Below are 19,143 nucleotides of genomic sequence, written 5' to 3'. Positions count from 1 at the left end.
ACTCCACTGCTATATCAACACTAGCTTAATATGAGCAAAGTTCTTGCCACATAGGAAGCATGTCTTAGCTAATGTGATGCACTTTAACTGTCAGAGAGAGAGATTAGCACAGACTGGGAAAGGCAGATGCAAGCAGATTAGAACAAGGTACAAGGTGGCAGAAAGAACAGGTGGATCCTTTAAAGGGGGAACACGGAAAAATGGCAACAGCAACGGGCAGAAAAAGATATAACTTTCCTGGAATTCTGCCTGTGCCAGTCGCAGTAATTATATGGCAGAATGAACCTGCCAGCAGCAATGTTTGTTTCTGTGCAACAGCCAGGCTCTGGTATACATAATTAGCAAGCAGACGGCTAGAGCCCCACAGGGATCATAGTTTGTGATGACTTTTGCACTCCACTGCTTGTGCCATAACATTCTTTTTAAACAGTATGTGTGCCAGATCTGGGTAATGGTTTAACAGATGCCTCATCTTGGCTGCAGGACAGCAGATGCAGGACTATTTCTCTGAGAGACTGGAAGGAGATGTGCATGAAGCTATAGATATTCCACATGGACAAACTTGCACAGATGTACATATGCTCCTTTAGCCCTGAGAATGCCAGGGGTATATAGGTTCAATGTGGATATTGAAGAAGGAGAAGTTGCAGAAGATCAAGAACTCATCTCTTCCCATAAGACTTCGGGGTCTTAGCCACTTTGTAGCTAATCCTATGCAGTGAACTGACTGCTTTGCTCAGTTTTGGGTACTGAAGACTTTGAATCCGAGATCTGGAGGCCAGTTGCTGTTTGAGAAAATGCTGGAAGGCTGAAGAGGCACGGGAACAAGATACCATAGTTACATTGGCTTTCTTACAGAAATGTGAAAGGTCCTCCATTAAAAATGTTATTAGTAACATCCTATGTCTAATATGATTTTTTAATATTTCAGAATATTTTGTATTGATCAACTACAGTAGTTCTCAAGAACCACTTCTCTTTGCATGTGCCTGCGTCCTTGAGTGCAATATCCCAGCTGCCTTTATTATCTCAGGAGGCTGCTGTGAATGGCAGCACTTTTTGGCCTGCTGCTGAGGTTGTGCCACTATGGAGGGGAGGAGGCAGATTTGCTGGAAAAGGAGAGTAAGCACAGATGAAGGTGCAAGCTTTGGTAACCCAGCAGGCAGGGCGGTCATCTGGGGAGGTGCAATCCTGAGCTCTGGTGCCAAAGAGAAATATGCAGAGATGGGAGGAAGGTCTCATTTATGTGCAGTTTAAAGTGCATTTTACTATGACATATCGGACTTTTTCACTTCCCTGGAGTAGTAAATTGTGTTTCTCATGGCAATAGTTGTAATTGCTTTGCACTAAATTATATTAACTATATCAGGTGGTTTGTTCTACTTCATGCTTGGAATGACACAGCTGAATTACTTTCTGCAGTATGGAGCTCAAAAGAGAAGAAAATTCCTAGTTTTTGAGGGGGAAAAAAAAGTGGGGTTTTTTCAACTGCAGAAAAAATGTTTAGACAGGGGCAAATGTTAAAATATTAGCATTTAGTATTTTCTTATTATTTTTAATACTGATTTGGGTTAGTTGCAAGCTTAGTGATTTTTGCAAATGAAAGAAGCTGTTCTTCACAGTTCGTTTTTATTAAACTAGGTTGTACTCAGTCTGCACTGCAGCCTGTGAAATGGTGCTAGCAGCATTGCACCTGACAGAGAAATGAGTGGGTTAATTTTTAAGTACCCAAAGAGAAGAAGTTGTTTTCCTTTTCTCTCTTCTGAGAGCTGGACTTTTTTGTGCATATGCAGCCCTGTTTAATGATTCAGGTGCAGCTTTTGTGCATCCAAAGGGGGAACTTTACTTGATGGTGTCAAAAGGAGAGCAAGAAGAGCTTAAGAGTACTTGTTCTGTATCTCTGCCATCTGTGAAACTCCCATTGTATAAAATACTTTTTGCCTACCCAGCACAGAGAATTTTAAAGCATATAAATCCTTCCTCGTTCTATACAAAATTGTGATGAAATTCAAAAGAATTGTTAAGTAACAATTAAAAGAGACCCACAACAGAAGAACTAGGGTAAGGACAAAGAATATTAAGCAAAATAGGGACAGAGGAGGAGAGAGAGGGAGAGATGGAGGTAGAAAGCCTGAGCAAATGGAAGGTGGGGATATAGGAAAGGGCTGGAAACTGAAAATAGAATGTGAGATCTGAAAGAGGGGCATACATGATGACACTGAGGGATGTAAAGGTTGGAGAGCTAAGGGAGGGAGGGTCTCCCTGCCTGGAAAACTGGTCAATGCCTGTACCTTTGGTTGAGAATTAGAGAGGTACGCCCTCTCAAACATTAATACTGAGCATTTGCAGGGGCAAGAAGTAGGATGGAAACTCTGAATAGAACTGGGGCAAAAGATGTTGTCAGGTAAGACATTTCCTGGTGATGCAAGTAAGTTGATACAGTTTGTAACAATCATTAAAATTACTCAAAATTAATAGAAAAAATATCAAAGCTAGAAAGAAGGACTTTAAAAGTGTGTGGTCTCATATTTTAATTTCTTGCCCAGAATATTTAAATCTTATCCATTTTCAGAGTTATTTTGTTGTAATTTGTGCTCTTATCCAACTCACTTAGACATTAGGTGCATTCACCTTAAGGGAAGCACAGCACAGTTATATCTCAAGGCTTTGACCAATGTAGGGAACACAGAAAGATGAAACTTCGGGAGATAAATGAGACCAAGGTAAAATACAGCTGGAAAGAAAAGAGGAGCAAGTTACTGAAGGTTTCAACAGAAACTAGTGAGGAAAAGCGAAGTCAGAGCAGTTTGTTAAGGATACAGACAGCTATTTGCTTACACACATGGGCCAGGTTAACACTGACTTATAAAGCAAGTTTAAATTACAGAACAGAACTTCATTTTTGCAAAAGTATTGTATCTAAGTACATCCAAGGCCTTCAGAATAACTGCTCTTTGCCACTTCATTCTTACCTATTTAATTCTCTGAAGCTTAAGGAGTACACAGCCCCCCAGCTGCCTGCCCTGTCCGCCTGTCCTTCCTGCACTGCTGGTCCCCCCAGGCTGGACACTGAACTTGATCTCTGCAGGGACTGCTGGATGTAAAGTGCCAGGCTGCCACCCACAATGCAGGTACACACTCTCCTGTGTTCTCTCTTCTCAGGGGAAGCCCTGAGCAGAGAAGAGGGACAGGCAGGCATCTAAAAATTTGTCTGCTCTAGGAGCTCACTTGCTAGAAGAACATTTTCCCAGCGCTGTAATCAATGGGCATTAAATGTTGATGTTACTCTGCCTTTCCCCATCTGTCACTACATATTTTAATAGAAATTGCAGCTGCCATGTCATCTTCCAGGGAGACTGACTGCACTCTAAAAATGTACTGTAGCATCAAGCCTTTCTGTGGACCAAGCAGCCTTCCTCCCAGCTGGCCTCTGCCGACATGAGCACACATAAGAATATGTGGGAAATTTAGGGTATTAAGGATGTGCAAAGATTTATAACCTCTATGGACAAAAGGCTTTTTCTGTGATTGCTTTTTCATCCTGTACTTTCAGTTTAGTTGTCTAAATCTTACTTCAGATTCAGTTTTGGGATACTAGGATACCTCTGGGTTCAAAGACTAAGAGCAGGGATGACTGAAATGTGTTAACTTAAAAACAACTTATAGGTTGTCTTTGATGACACTGCTACTGTGATTATATAAGATAGCATGCTCAGATCCATTACAAGCAAGCATTGTTTTCATTTTAGGTTTAAATTCAGGATTTATACTTTTCCTTCAGAATATAAATGTGGGGGTTTTTTTACAAGCTAGATATACTAGAAGACATTAAAAAAGAAAAAAAACCTGTTTATAAAACTTTTCTGAAGTGTCTTTTTCCAAACATCTGCCTGGTAGAGGTGACTTGGTCCTAATGTGCCATATTTTTTTCTCTGTTAGCAAAGCAAGGAACAAATCTAGAATAAATATTAGATTAAAAATTTGAATTATGCCCAAATTTGAAGGCTGCAGTCATTTTGCTGTTTAGTACTTTCCAGTTCAGAATTTCAGCTCTGATCTCTCACTGAAGCAAATGTATATTGTGGTCATTAAGCCTTCCAGTTGATATTTATCAACCGGCTGCATTTAAACCATGGAAAATGGAAGTGCTTCCAATTCCTTGCCATGTTCCCCTCTCTCCATACCTTGATTTCCATGGCCAAATTAGTCTTGATGACTGAAGGAAGATGCTGTGGCAATGACCTTTTGCTGGTTGATTAGTGAAAGGACTAGGGGCTGATCATGGGTTGCACCTTGGCTTCCTCACAGCAGCTAGATTAAGTCAACAATGATTTATTGAATGAAAAGGAAAATGTGTGTGTAAGTCCTTTACTGTTCTAATTACAAAACCTTAATTTTAAGAAGTAAGAAACTCACTAAAATCACTGATCACAAAATATAAAACTCAAATAACTGCTATCAAATACCTTATATTTATTTCACAAATGACAAAAAAACCCACTAATGAGCAATAAATTATTTATTCAAAAACATCTATACAAAATAACACTCTTGGAGATAGACACTTTCATATTTTTAAAGTGCATCTCTTCATTGCTACAATATTTGATTTGCTAATTTACACTGTACATTCATAATTTATAAAAAAAATAATTAGTGAATATTTCTCCAGTTGGATGCTAATAACAGTGAAAGGGAGCACATATTCCATTGTAGAAATCACTTTTGAAGTGTGTACATATACAAACCATTCATATCCAGATTTAAAGACAATACTGTGACAATAGCAAGAGTATCACTACAAAGTGGAATTACAGTATACTGTACGATAATAGATTCTTCTTATAAAAGGTTATTTAAAAGTGCAAAATATATACACTCTGCCTTTATATTACTCCCTAGTTTAATTTTTACTACTTATTAAATCCCTTTCTGTCTTCCTGAACAGATAAAATTACAGTAATTTTACACTATGCAAATCTATAATCATGCACATGTTGAGAGGCTGCATTTCCAATAAAAAAAGGAACAAAAGCAAAGCTTCACACACCCAAAAATGCTGCGTTTCAGATGTCTTTTTTAATTTTCCAGCTGAAACACGTAAAATATATAGTAAAACATATAATGAATACCATTTAAATTTGAAACATTATGAGTATGAAAAATTTTTGTTAATTTTATTTTGATCATTACAAGATTAACTGCAAGTAGTTCCCTATACTAAGATGATCACATATATGGGCTCATTTTGTTGCATTGCCCTCAGTAACACCTTCCTCCAAAAAGAAAAGAAGCCTGCAATATGCAAAACCACAAAGAGCTCCATCAAACATTTAATTATCACATGGCAAAGATGAACAATATTCAGTTTTTATTCATCTATATATAATTTTGACACCTATTTAGGTTTGACTCAATTATAAACTGCTGAACTAATGCATTTTTAGGACAGAGGTAGTGAACTGTCAGGAAACATTTAACAAGGTATGGTTACTGGCTGCAGTAGAGTATACTAATTTAAATGTTCTTCAAAAAGAACTTCTGAGATCATGCTGTGTAATGTTTTAAAACTGAAAATCTTGTGCCAATTACCTGCTGTAGATCACTTTTTTCCCTGTTTCATAGACTGCAATATACTTGATAGTTCAGAACTTTTGTCGGTTAGTGAAGAAAAGATGATCTTTCCCTTTCAATAAAGATTTACGTGTACAAATAAGAACAAATGGCAATTAGAGGGGAATACCTGAGTATTAATGTCACCACTGACTATTTAATCTTAAAGCCCTGAGTTCTTAAAGAATTCTGCCAATGCCCACTGACTTTCAAAGGCATGTCTGGAAGTGGTTTGAAGCTTTTCCTATAAAGTGTCTACATACCTTTTTTCTTCTTTGGGTGTAAAAAAACATTAAAAGGAATATCTGAAATATACACCTTTTTTTCATGAACAACAATAGCCAAGTCAGACTTATGCCCCATTGAGGGTTACTGATGAGAATTTGAACCAGCTCTGGGCATCATTGTCAATGATTCTCGTACACTGGAGAAAAACACCGATTTCATTAAAAATCTCCACACTTCTCCTCCATCACATATTTTTGCAGGTTTTCACCAAGAAGTGGCAATTGCCTTTCACTTTGCAAACAAGATTGCGTGATGGAGGGGTGGAGAAGCAACAGCTGCATATTTCAAACTGCTTATTTTGGGATGGAAATTCCCACAGATGTTCTGTGTGGCTCAGCTACTGATGATGCTTGCCACCCACACTGGCCAAACTGCGATATTTAAGATAATAATTCCTGGGAATATTGATACAAAAGTACATGTGGGAATACAAATTTCAAGGGCACATAACAACTATGTTTTTCAAATAAAAAGTCAAGTAGCTTTCCCTTCTTTTCACTTAGCACTTTCAGTAACAATAAAGTCATCTCCATTTTTTACAGATAAGTATAACCTGAGACCATCCCAAGAACCTTAAATTCCTTACTTAAAATCATAAGTTATTTATACATTGTTATCTCTATCAACATAAGTCATTGGCCATGTTTCTATTGAAACAGGACCAATACTCAACTAATATACAAAACATGCCAAAATACTTAAATTAAAATTAACCTCCTCAATGTAATTGCAAAATGTTTCTTTTTTTTTTTTTTTAATTTGCTTTCCAGTGGACACAAAGATAAATACGGACCTGATCATCTATCATAATAGATTGTTATTCCCTTAAAAAAAAATCATGGCTTATATAACAAATATTCAATTTTTTCATGTAATGGAATAGCGATAATGCAACAAGAATGAATAATTAATCATTTACGTGCACTTGATAATATCATGTCAGTGTAAAATTTTAAAATAACTGACATTTTGTATTGTCAGAATAGTAAGCTATCAGAAAATTCCAAGTAGGGCTAAAACTCCATCTGTTTTTGAAAGATTTTTGAAAGATTTAAGTATTCTGAAATATTGGTTGCAAATGAGAAGTCTTGATTAAATTGATTAAGATTAAATTGACTTCCAGAGGCACTAGATCAGATATGAAAAAAAATCCAAAAACTCAAGGATGCTCAGTGATAAAATACAATAAATAGCAGAAATACATCTAGTGAACAGACACCTGCAGTGGGAACAGTGAATGCAGAGGAATGACATGAGAACATTTTCAATGCCCACCAGTGATTTGACCTCTTGGAGAATGGAACTGCATCCTCTGAGAGAATGTTTATAATTTTCTTCAAAAGGCATAATTAATATTATAATCTGAGGAAGAGGGCAGTGAGTTATATATTTACACACTTCAAGAAGAGATACAGAAAGTACTTGCACTTGCAAAATCACTCACAAGCACAAAAAGGAAACTGGAACCCGAAGATTTCACTTTCTCTGATAGGACCACTCTTCCATAACAATTGAGCAGTATTTCTGCTCACACTGTGCAAGTAATTGTTGAATAATTCTCTTTTCCTGCTTTCCATGTTTGTAACAGTGTATGCTGCCTACTCTGGTCTGCATAACAGCTTCTCAGGACTCAGCATATTCCCAAGCACCTGGTTCCATGCTGTTCCAGTCGAGTTTACTAGCTTGCTTTTTTCATTTGTTTTCTGTTCACATCCCAAGTTTTTTATTTGAGAGAGTGCTTTTACTGCTTAAATCTATTTTCCCCCATGACTGAATTATTATTTAAAACGACTTTTAAGTATCAGTGTTGTACCTAACTGTTTATAGAGCAGAGCATGTGGTCCTGCTCTTTATTTCAAACACTGCCACAGCTATAGCATAAAGAAAATGATTCAAGAGCAGTAAGTTAGCTGTGCATAAAAGGTGGTTAGAAGCACTTATATGTGCTTTTGCAGAGCTTTGTGTTCTACAGAGAAGAGCTTTGTGAATACAGCTATCTCATTTACAAGATGGTTTTTACGTAAGTTTTACCTTTATGACTGTAATCACATATTGCATCACAACTACTCTTTTCTCACAAAAAATTATGTAAATATTAAATGTATGAAACTAAATGACAAGTTGCTCCAGTAGACTGGTCTCTATTTATATACTTAAATTAGCCCATTGTTGGCTTTACAAGTGAACAAGAGACAACTGCACAGGTTTTAGGCAGTGAATTAACCCAGCTCTATGTCTTTGGCATGAACAGGCACAATTTCCAACAGTGGTGGGTGCTGTGATCATCATGGTGATGAAAAAACTGAGGACACTCAGCTAAAATCATGGAATCATATGGAACCAAGAAGATCAGGGAACACAAGGAGAAAGAGGAGATTCAGGCGCTGCTCATTTTCAGTACTTCATAGCAGTGATTTGCTTCTGCCCTGATCTGCAGTAAAGGAATTTTTAATGAAAAAAGTATATTTCTCCATTTCTGACTGGTTGCCCCTAAAGCTCTGCTGTTATTAAAAGAAAAGAACTTGGAAACATCTTTATAATCCAGGGCCTGTTTTCTGAAATGAAGCGTGGTGGTAGGAAAACTGACAGGCTGAGAATTCCCCAAGTGCTGGAGTCCAGAGCCTCAAGTCTCTGGCGTCTGGACTTGGGCAGATTGATTGCTGGTTGGGAGGTATTGCCAGATGCACAACAGTTGTTCTGGGATGCACGGAAATCTACTTTGTTAATTCATCCCAGTAAGTACTCCTCCAAATTCAGTTTATAATTGCTGTTAAAGTATAAGAATTTTTTTTTTTTGTGGAGGCAGAATAGTTCAACTAGGAAAAGAAGCCAATAAGAGAAGTTAAGAATAGACGACCAAAAAAAGTATAAGAAAAAAAATTCTATTTAGTATATGTTTCTCCAAAAATATTAATCTTCATTCTCCTAGTAAGAGTTGAGAATCATACCTTTATTTCACCTTGTGTGTGTAGAAGACAGGCTGAGGCCACACTTGCTAGAACTTTTAAATTGCTTGTAATCCTATTTGACTAATACATGGAGGCTTGTGGGAGCACAGAAAATATTTAGGAACACTGCTAAATCAAAGGGTTTATTCCCCCTTTAAATAGCTTTTAGAAACATGGGAATAATTTTGGTTGGAAAATAATATTTGCCTTTTTTTTTAAATTTTTTTTTCCATTTTGATTCAAAGAAGGAAAGCATTTTTATTCTAGGTCTAAACAAAAAGCATCCTCACTTTCAAAAGTCTGAGACAAAACACATATAAGAAATGGCGGCTCTTTGCTTTCTGACATAGGATCACAAGGAATGTGCAGGATGAAGGCCCTCCAGGAGAAGCGACAACAGCTCTGGATAACATCACAAATGAGTCTGGCATGCATTTAAAGAAACACAAGCAATGATGCAGCTGAACAGGCAGATGCTCTGAGTGACCTCTCACATTTGAAAATGTGACAATACTAGAACTTAAAGTATGACTTTCCTACACTGCATAATTATGTTGTCATGAGTACAAAATAAATGGCTCATTTTGATATGATTAGAAATCCTTAGAGTTTAAAAACATAAAGATGTATTTCAATAGACTTTTCAAGCACATCAAGTGTGCTTATTTTCTTCTACTCTTAATGCAACTACTTGCTTGCTCTCACCACACTAAGAATTATTTCTTATATTTTTAATTTAATAACAAACTCACCACTGAAGCACACTTCTAGTGGGGCTAATCTATTTGACCTGAGAAGTCCAAGGATAGATTCACAGATAAGCAACCATAGGTAATCAAGCTATTACAGCTTAATGACGACTTCCACTCATCAACTGAGGCACAGCAATCATTTATATGCACACTCCCAGCTGGCTGCAGTTATTAACTGAAATATGCTCAGTAAACAACTGTGAAGGTCTAGGGATTAAAAATTAATGCCTAGTGTGAGTAGATGTTAGCAATTTTCATTTAGGGTGATCTAAATAATCACTTATACATAATACTAGAACAGTTAGATCTATTTTCCACTGCAAGATCTGCTCAGCGAGGGGGAAGTCAATTATGGAATGCCGTTTCTTGAGCTTCCTGTGAAGAAATCCCAAAGGACATTTAATATTTTGGATTCTCACCGTTCTCGCTATCTAGAGTGCACAGAGGAACTACAGTTTTATCAACACCTAAGGAAGGTCTTGCTTGACCAACCTGATGTCCTCCTGTGACAAAGTGACCTGTTTAATTGATGAGGGAAAGGCTGTGGATGTAGTCTATCTAGACTTCAGGGAAGTGTTTGACACCATCTCCCAGAGCATCCTCTTAGAAAAACTGCTGCTTGCTGGTAGCTTGGATGGGTAGGCTCTTCAAAGAGTAAAAACTGTCTGGCTGGCTCTGCCCAGAGCTGTGGTGAGTGGAGCTAAATCCAGCTGGCAGCTGTCACTAGCAATGTTCCTCAGGGCTCAGTACTGGGGCTGGTCCTGTTTAATATCTTTATTGAAGTCCTGGACATCGGGCTAGAGTGCACCCTCAGTAAATTTGTAGATGATCACCAAGCTGGGTGGGAGGGAGCATTGATCTGACTGAGAAAGGCAGGAAGGCTCTACAGAGAGACCTGGACAGACTCCATCAATGGGCTGAGGACAACTATGGGAGGTTCAATAAGGTGAAGAGTCCTGCACTTGGGTCACAACCACACCCTGGAGTGCTACAAGCTGGGGGACGAGTGGCTTGAGAGCTGTTCAGCAGAAAGGGACTTGTCACTGTAAGGGTGGCCAGGTACTGGAATAGCTTGCCCAGGGAGGTGGTGGAGTCACCATCCCTAGAGGTGTTTATGAGAGGCATCTGGACCTGGAGCTGGGTGATGTGGTTTAGTGGTTACAGTGCTAGTGCTGGGTGGGCAGCTGGACTTGATGATCCTGGGGATCTCTGCCTACCCTGATGACTATGACTCTACCTTACCTGGGTTAAAACTCTGTATCCTTTCTGTGGGTGTTAAAAATACATCATCTACTTGTTTTTTGTTAGATGGAAGTTGTTCTCTGATGGAAAATCATACAGTCTGCAAATTCCAAGTAGCACACAGTAAATGCTGCTGGGTTATAGTACCAGGTACTAGAGTTCACCTTTAAAGTCTAGTATATGATGCTTTAAAATGACAGAGACAAGATGTCTGTCTACACAAGAAATTTTTAGAATAGTTGAATTAGTCTGGAAAATTCCTTCCTATGTATTTTTTACTGGTCCCTGGCTTTTCTAGGTGATAAAAAACAGCCAGACACAAATTGGTAGTTATGTCCACATGGTTTGCAAAACATTTTAATATAAAAAAAACCCCCACATGTCTGATATCAAAATGTCCCCTCTTCCTTATGCTATAGAAATGTTCCTAGTTTTTGCAATGTTTAATGAAACACCCATTTCCTCAGTTGCAATTTGGTTTCCAGTTCAGATAATTAAAGCAGAGATGCACACAGTTCTGGCAATTTCCAAATTCTGGTGCCAAACAATAGTGTACAGTAACCTGCCCATGTATGTATTTGTAAGGTTATTTCACACAGTTTGGATTCTAATTTTTGATTTTGAGTGGCATGATTTCCTGACACAGTGACATAACTCTGGATGTGTTTTGAGTGTCAGAATTAAAAAGGAACGTAGGAAAAAGAAAAATAAGATGGAGCATGCAACTAAATTCCAAATATAACTTTCTTCTCATTTTTTGTTAAAAGAAAATAAAATAAAATGGAGAGAAAAAAATAACATCAATGAAGCAAATTGCTGGAGAACAACTACAGAGATTTTTTTTTCTGGCAATTTAATTTTTTCAGACCATGAGATGAGAATATACCTGTAAAAGAAAAAAGTTTGATTGATTGTTTTTGAAAGAGTTGTGACAAATGAACACAACATATAATCTTTCAGAAAAATGACCTTGATAAAATGGAAGTGGTATGATAAACCTAAGGATAGTGTTTATTGCAGATTAAAATGCACCAATAAAAATGAAGAAACTGATTAGCAAACATTAGGCAAAAATGGGACTCTCTTAGACACAGTTTACCACACAGGCATTTTCAGCCTATTGGAAAAGTAGTGCAGCTTTGGATGGTAGAGAGGAGACTGTTACTGAAAATAATTGAAAAAAATAACATCAGTACCTTACCTACTCGCCTGTATTGTTGCAAAACAAAATATCAGTCATGTCAAACTAGGAGAACATTTTCTTTGAAGGTAGAGGAGCTAAGCAGTTCTGAATGAAAAGAACCACTTTGTGACTGGCCATGCAATTTAAATAAAGAGAAATAAAAACAATCAGAAAACCTATGTATTTTTAAGATTAAGTAAAATCATGAGAGCATGCCATATAAATGGATTTACTACTGATGAAAGGCATATATTGTTGAAGGCTGTATAATAATTAGCATGGCAAAGACCAACTACACTGCTGTGTTTACTATGACACACCAGAAACAAACTGAAGTACGGTACAAGTTTTTCCAATAAGAAATCAGTAAAAGATCTTCACGATTAAAGCAGAAAAACCTTGTTTACATCCTGTTCATATGAGCATTCAGAAACCTTCTTTTTAGGGATAATTTCCTGTTGCAATTGCATATATTGCTCTACAGGATATAAAACACTGAGTAAGAAACTTATTAAGAAATTAAAAAGAAATGCAAAAATATCGAGGGAATAGAAATGGTTAATATGGCAACAAAAGGCATTAGAAGCACTTGGCTTTATAGAATTAGGGTGACAAATATTGTAATGAAACAAAATAATGTTAAGAGTATTTTGAGATATTAGAAAAACTCTAAAACTCTAAAGTGCAAAAAACACTATAAGCAAATAAACTAAGATTATTTGAAGAACTGGGATGAAATGAACTCTATGTAAGTGACCAGGAACACAGAATCTGATGCTGTCATAAGTGCATTTTTACCTAATGTATGGAGTGAATTAACTGAAATTCCACAGTGCCTTGGTGCAAAGGAAGGTAAAGGACAAATTAAATATAAGTTTAGTTAAGAATCTGGTTACTTTTCCTTCCATCCTGCTATGAATATCTCAGTAATGGGGAGAAATAAATCTCTAATAATACTACAAATGCTGATAAAAATAATTGACTAGAATGAAGAACTGAAGTGCAGAATTGTCTGTGACATTCAGCTCTGCAGTCATTTGGATGTTGCTGTTGCCTACTTCTCTCTAGCTGCACACATTTCCCCGTCTGAGTTCTGTGAAAGCATCACTATATCTCAAGCACCATGATGTGATACGTGCTATTAACTCCTGGGCCTTTTGTGGAAGCCATAAACATAGAGTACAAGACAGATGCAAATCATAGCACTTCTCCAAGTGTAGTGTGAGCAATTTAAGAAGCAGCTTTTTCCAGTTCTATTCAGGAACAAAACATACTGGTTCAGTAAAGGACTTCTACTTTAAAACACAGAAAAAGTTTTATCCTTAAAACCAATTTAATATTCATATTCACTCCACCAGGGAATACTTGTCTATCTTCTGTGCAAAAAGAAAACAGTGAGCTGATTATGTACTCTGCTTATGGATGTTGTAGAGTAGTAATTTAGCTCCGTTCTGAATGTTAATTGAACAAAGTGCTTAAAGACACAGTAGAATGTCTCTAATATTTTTTTTATGAGTTGCTTTGTGTTTCAAGAGTCAGTGCATCCCCTGAGACATAGAACTCATCTATGAATTAATACAATTTCTACTGTCTTAGTTTAGAAATATTTTCTACTAAGCCCCAGGTAGTAACTGCTAGCTGGAAAAACAGGCTAAGACCTTTTCTTCCCTCCCCTCTGCCAGTTAAACAGGATGACAAACTTCTAATTTAAATTTCACTTACTTCAGGATTGTTTTATTTTATTCTCATAATCCTGTAACATTGCTCATGATTGGTACTTTTTATTGTATTGGTACATAAATCTGATATTGAACCTATCTATAGGAAATTGAGCTGTCAAAAATCTGTGTGGTAATATAGCTTGTTGATGGAGAAAGATGCCTTCTCAGAATATTATTCAATCCAATGGTTTTAGGCATCTATTGCAGGAAGGAATAAAGCACTCCTTGGATTTCAGGGTTTCTATCCACTGATTATGGGTTTGAGACCATATGACTAATACAGATCAGACACCTAATTTCTACACTGATTAATTTTTAAGTATCAAGTATGACATTTCTATCATAGTTGGGAATTTAGAGACTTGTAAAAAGCAGTCAGTTAGCCTAGAAACATAACAGAAATAGTGTTCCAAGAATAATTGGTAGTGAGGAAAGAAAAATGAAGTTCTTACTTTTAAGTTCCTTTCCCTGCTTTGTTGTCTTGCAGTCCTAGAGATCTATGCAGCTGAGATGCTTCTGCCACTCACAATTCCTGGTTTGTAGACTTGTACAATAGATCATGTCTTTGCACTTAAAAAAAAGTCTGTGATCCATTTAAACTAGAGGTTGGAATACCTGCATAAGTGCAACTTGTACAGGGCACCATGACAGCTGTTCAAAGAAAAAGATTACAGCTTTCAGCCCAGATAGTTCTGAATTTGATTCCCTGCTGAAAAGTCAGCAGCTTTTTTTCAGTAGAAATGGATCCTTTAAGTGAACATGTAGGCAGCTGTGCACCAAGGGAATATTAGAAAAGAAAAGCAATTTTTTTCCTCTGTTTATTATTTAAAATTGTGTATCTTTGTTTCAGGCTAAGTCCTGTATAATTTACTGGGACTTTAAGCAGCAGTGGATTTTGGTTCATGTCCATGGAATTTGATAACTTCAAATTTCATAAAAATATTTTACTTAAGAATTTTTTTGTGGTTGAATCATATTAGAATACATATTTGATTTCATCTTGCATGCTACACAAATCTGTTTTGCACTTAATAAATTTACTACAAGGTCTTTAGCTCACATAAGATAATTGCTTCTCCACATGCTTCAACACAAAAGTACTTAGACATTTTTGAAGCAGAGGTTAAAAAAAACCAAACAAAACATGATTAAATTCTACATTTTACATTTTTTCTTTGCAGTCTTTAACTCTTTAGCATCCATAACTCAATGAATAGCAATTCAGAGAACTACACTGAAAGATGAATTTCCCGATGAAGTTCCAAAATTGAAACAAATTCGTTCCAAGAGGTATTTTTAGCTTGCATACCTAAGTGAAGGAGTTTTTAAATATTTCATAGTCTGTCTGTCTGTCCATTCCTCCCCTGCTTCAATTTTTGCTCTGTGCTTTGTCCCATTTTTAGTGCACAGGAAAGAGGGACAGAAATCACCACTTTACCTCTCCTGAGAGCACGGAGAAAAGTTCTTCCTTCTAACATTCACCCTCTCTGCTCTGGAAAAGCTTACTGGAGGACACAGGCAAACTATATTAGAAGAAAATCAACCACAGAAGTAAACAAAAAGCAGAAAAATTGCATTGCCATTATACACACCTCACTTTGAGCACTGGGACAGAGGAGATACTCAGGTGGGCAGGAAACTTATAAAATACTGACAGTATTTTGATAGAAGCATTTATAGCAATATACTTAAAAAGAAAATCAGACAGTTTTAACCTCTGCTTAGGCCACTATAAAGATCAGAGTACACATTAAAAGTTTTGTGGAAAAGGCATGCTTTGTCTGAAATTACTTATGAATTAATGTAGTACAGATATAGCATAGGATTTTAGATTAATGGTTGCAAAATTTGGCAGAGCTTAGTCTTCCTCCCTCAGAAAATTATTTTTTAAGCTTCAGGCCTACTGGCTCAAGGTTGAGAATAATTTTGGAATACTTTTTCTAAGATCCTAACCTAAGAAGAATTCAGTCAGATTCCCACAACTTGAGCTTTAGATCAGCACAGCCTCAACCTCCCAGGCTTTATGATTACAGGCAAAAAAAAAAAAAATAGGTCAGATTAAGTCACTGAAATGCTCCAGTAACATCTAAATTTATGAATACAATTGTTGGGGCTTGTTTTTTATCCCTGAGGCCATCTGGCACAGCCTGCCCTCGACCCCCAATTAAATGCTGTGGTGTTTTCAACAGGATAGCACAACCAAGTCCTGCACTGAGAATAGAGCTGAGCTGACTTTAGCTTGATTATGAATAGGATTTTTTCAGCTGATTTTATTCATGTTAGAATGAAAAATGCCCGAAACAAATCATCAGTACGATTCAAGTCCAGTGCCTAAGTCCAGGCTGTACCACTCAATTTATAAGTCATGGATGAGCCTTGTTCTAATTTAAATCAACAGTACTACCCATTTGCTCAAAATCACATCGGTAGGGATGATTTTTAGCCTTTTAACCAAGTCCTGAGTTTAAATAAAGGCATAAAGATAATTTGGACACACAGAGACTGTCCTCTTTTTACTCATTTCTAATCACAAGCAGTTATCTTGGTTTTGCGATGGGGCCCAATTTTATAACTCTATGTTTGTATGCTTCCTTCCCCAGCCTCCTGTGTATGGTGCTGCTTTAGCAAATGCTTGTCTTTTCCTTGTCCATATTCAATTCTGGTACACCTTTGTCTTCCTAGGAGAAAATAAAGGAAAACTATACACAATTGCATAATGAGGTAGTAAGACTAAAGCTTAATATATCACAAGTATGTAGCAAAGAATATTAAAATTAGTTTTATGATCTCATTAGAAATTAAATATTTGACATTTGAAATGCCTAAAGCAGGTGTCCTCTGCCTCAGCCTGTGATTCCTGAGGGGTGACTGTGGAAGGTCATTTTTTCAATAGCAGGAAGAATTATCTCTGCATTTAAGATTATGATTTCAGAAGGAAGGTTAGGCATATGTCAAAAGTAGAATGATATTGTTTCCTCAGCAAGGACAAAATCTACTTTGCTTGAATATAAGTCAAGGTTAAAGCTATAGGAAAAAGAAAGGCAGATGTCCCAGAAAAATATTTATGTTTTGTTATGTTCACCATATCTTGGAAAAGTGTTCCTCCAAATAAAACTGTTCCCAAGCATACAGACTGTTACATCAAAGGATAGGTCTCAAGTCAATCTATGAATGAGTAAATGAACGGGTCATGGAAGCTTTATTAAAAGATAAGAAAACCCTGTGGCAAGTTTCCTAAAACTAAGTGTCTATAGCCAGGCTTCTTAGCTGAGTCTAAAGCTCCTCACAGTTGATCTGCCATGATACTTAAATACACACTTAACATTACCTTGCACATACACTGGGGCTACTGAGCAATCTTAGAGCCAAGTGTGTGCTTAACTATGTTCCTAGATCTGAAATAGAGTATTTAGTGTTTTGCAAGAGCTAAAATCTCAGGTCTTGAAAGAGCCCAACGATAGAATTACAATTTTTCAAACATATAGAAGGAAGATGAAAGTTCAATTCCTACAGAAGCAGTTGTCTTCAATAATTACTTATTTTCTAAGGTGAAGACTGTAGTAATTGTCTGTATGCCCAATAGTTTTCTAAACAGACTTAGAGGCCAAATTTTGGACATACACTTTTCAAATTTGACTTCACAGTACTATCTAATAAGGGGAAGAATGTATCATCACAAGTGCAGAAATCAAAATGACTCTACAAATATTGCTGAATGAATATTCACTTAGAATTTTAAATTAATACAGGAGATAACAAACTGTTTGACTTAGTAGTTTTTAACTCAGATTAAAAATAATCATATTGTGATAACTCTTAACATTACAGATAACACAACTATAGACTTCTTATAAAATCACAAAGTTGCAATATTGTGAATGAAATAACTACTTTTGTTAAGAAAATAATTTATTTTCCATAGTCACGACATATAATCTAGTATCAGTTACTGTACATGTATCTTCTTGCAATACTCTGACTGTCTATGAATACTGGATCCACAGATGCCACTTTTGCTGCTATAAAGGAGTGAATACAGTGTAAAACTGCCGTCAGATCCTGAAATTCAAGTTCCTGAAAGAAGTAAGAGAAAAAAAAAGGAAAAATGTGAATTCAATTCAGGTTTATAAACATTTTACATGAATACAGAACAGACTAGTTAGAAAACAATAATGGCCTTAACATGAAAATTGAATCTTTATAGGAAACTATGAAGTCAAAATCGTTAAGAATAAAAGCTCTATATCCATTCCTTGTTCACTGGCAGTGCCATATCAATTTAGTTTTCACTCTGTGCTACTTTATTGTTTACATTGTACTCAGCTCGTGCAATGAAACATTTAAATATTGCAATTCAGGTTGTAAAAGATCTTGAAGATCACTGAGTCCAACTATTAACCCAGCACTGCCAAGTCTACCAGTAAACCATGCCACTAAGTGCCACATCTACATTTGACATATCTCCTAGGATGGTGACTCAACCACTTCCCTACATAGCCTTTTCCAATCAATGCTTGACAATCATTTTGGTGAAGAAATTTTTCCTAATATCCAGTCTAAACTGGCACAAGCTGAGGCCATTTCCTTTTATCCTATCACTTGTAACTTGTTTCATGCAGTTATAGAGAGTTCTAAGACCTCCCCTGAGACTCCTTTTCTCCAGGCTAAACGTCCCCAGCTCCTTTAGCCACTCCTCAAATGTCACGCTCATCCGATCCTTCACCAGCTCTGTTGCCCTTCTTGAAGTGAAGGGCCCAGAACAGGTCACTGGTGTGACCTCAGCAGTGCTGAGTACAGGGGACAATCCCTGCCCTGCTCCTGCTGGCCACACCATTGCTGATACAGGCCAGGATGCCACTGGCCTTCTTGGCCACCTGGGCACACACTGGCTCATGTTCAGCTGCTGTCACCAGCACCCCCAGGTCCTTTTTTAACAGGCAGCTTTCCAGCCACTCTGCTCCCAGCCTGTAGCACTTCCAGAAATTGTTGTGACCCAAGGGCAGGACTCAGCACTTGGCCTTGTTGAACATTATTAAAGTATCTGACAAATCAGGGCTGTTCGAGGATGATGTGGTATCAAGGAGGGTAGGGTGAGGAGATCATTTGTTTTATCAGCCTCTGAAGGAGAGATGAGAAGTTAAACGCAGGGTAAAAGATAAGGTGAAGTCACACCACACCCTAATGATAGAAATAAACACGGCTGAGTATGAAATTCATATGCCCTGATTCACAAAGAAAGGCAGAATTATTGCTAAACAGTTCTCAGATTCACTTGACTTTTTACAACATATTTAATCTTCTGTGCACAAGTTAACTTTCTTTTTCCCTGTGAGCCCATACAGTAATAGAGTGATAGTCTGACATAATTACATATAAATATAATATAAAAAGCAAGT

General features: G+C 37.0%; 1 protein-coding gene across 3 annotated transcripts in view; it reads right to left on the bottom strand.

Annotated features, from left to right (window-relative positions):
• Positions 1–4,504: 4,504 nt before the first annotated feature.
• SNTG2 (syntrophin gamma 2) overlaps positions 4,505–19,143 on the bottom strand; it is a 222,223-nt gene continuing 207,584 nt past the window's right edge. For all 3 annotated transcript variants that reach the window (XM_088162358.1, XM_088162356.1, XM_088162357.1), the window contains one exon: positions 4,505–17,821. In XM_088162358.1, the coding sequence (XP_088018484.1) occupies positions 17,690–17,821 (132 nt within the window). In that variant the 3' untranslated portion in view covers positions 4,505–17,689. The remainder of the gene's footprint in view (positions 17,822–19,143) is intronic.

This window comes from Sturnus vulgaris, chromosome 3 (assembly GCF_052056855.1).
Source record: "Sturnus vulgaris isolate bStuVul1 chromosome 3, bStuVul1.hap1, whole genome shotgun sequence".
Classification (NCBI taxonomy): domain Eukaryota; kingdom Metazoa; phylum Chordata; class Aves; order Passeriformes; family Sturnidae; genus Sturnus; species Sturnus vulgaris.
Note: the sequence above shows the minus strand (reverse complement) of the source record. Positions and strands in the feature narration are given on the sequence as shown.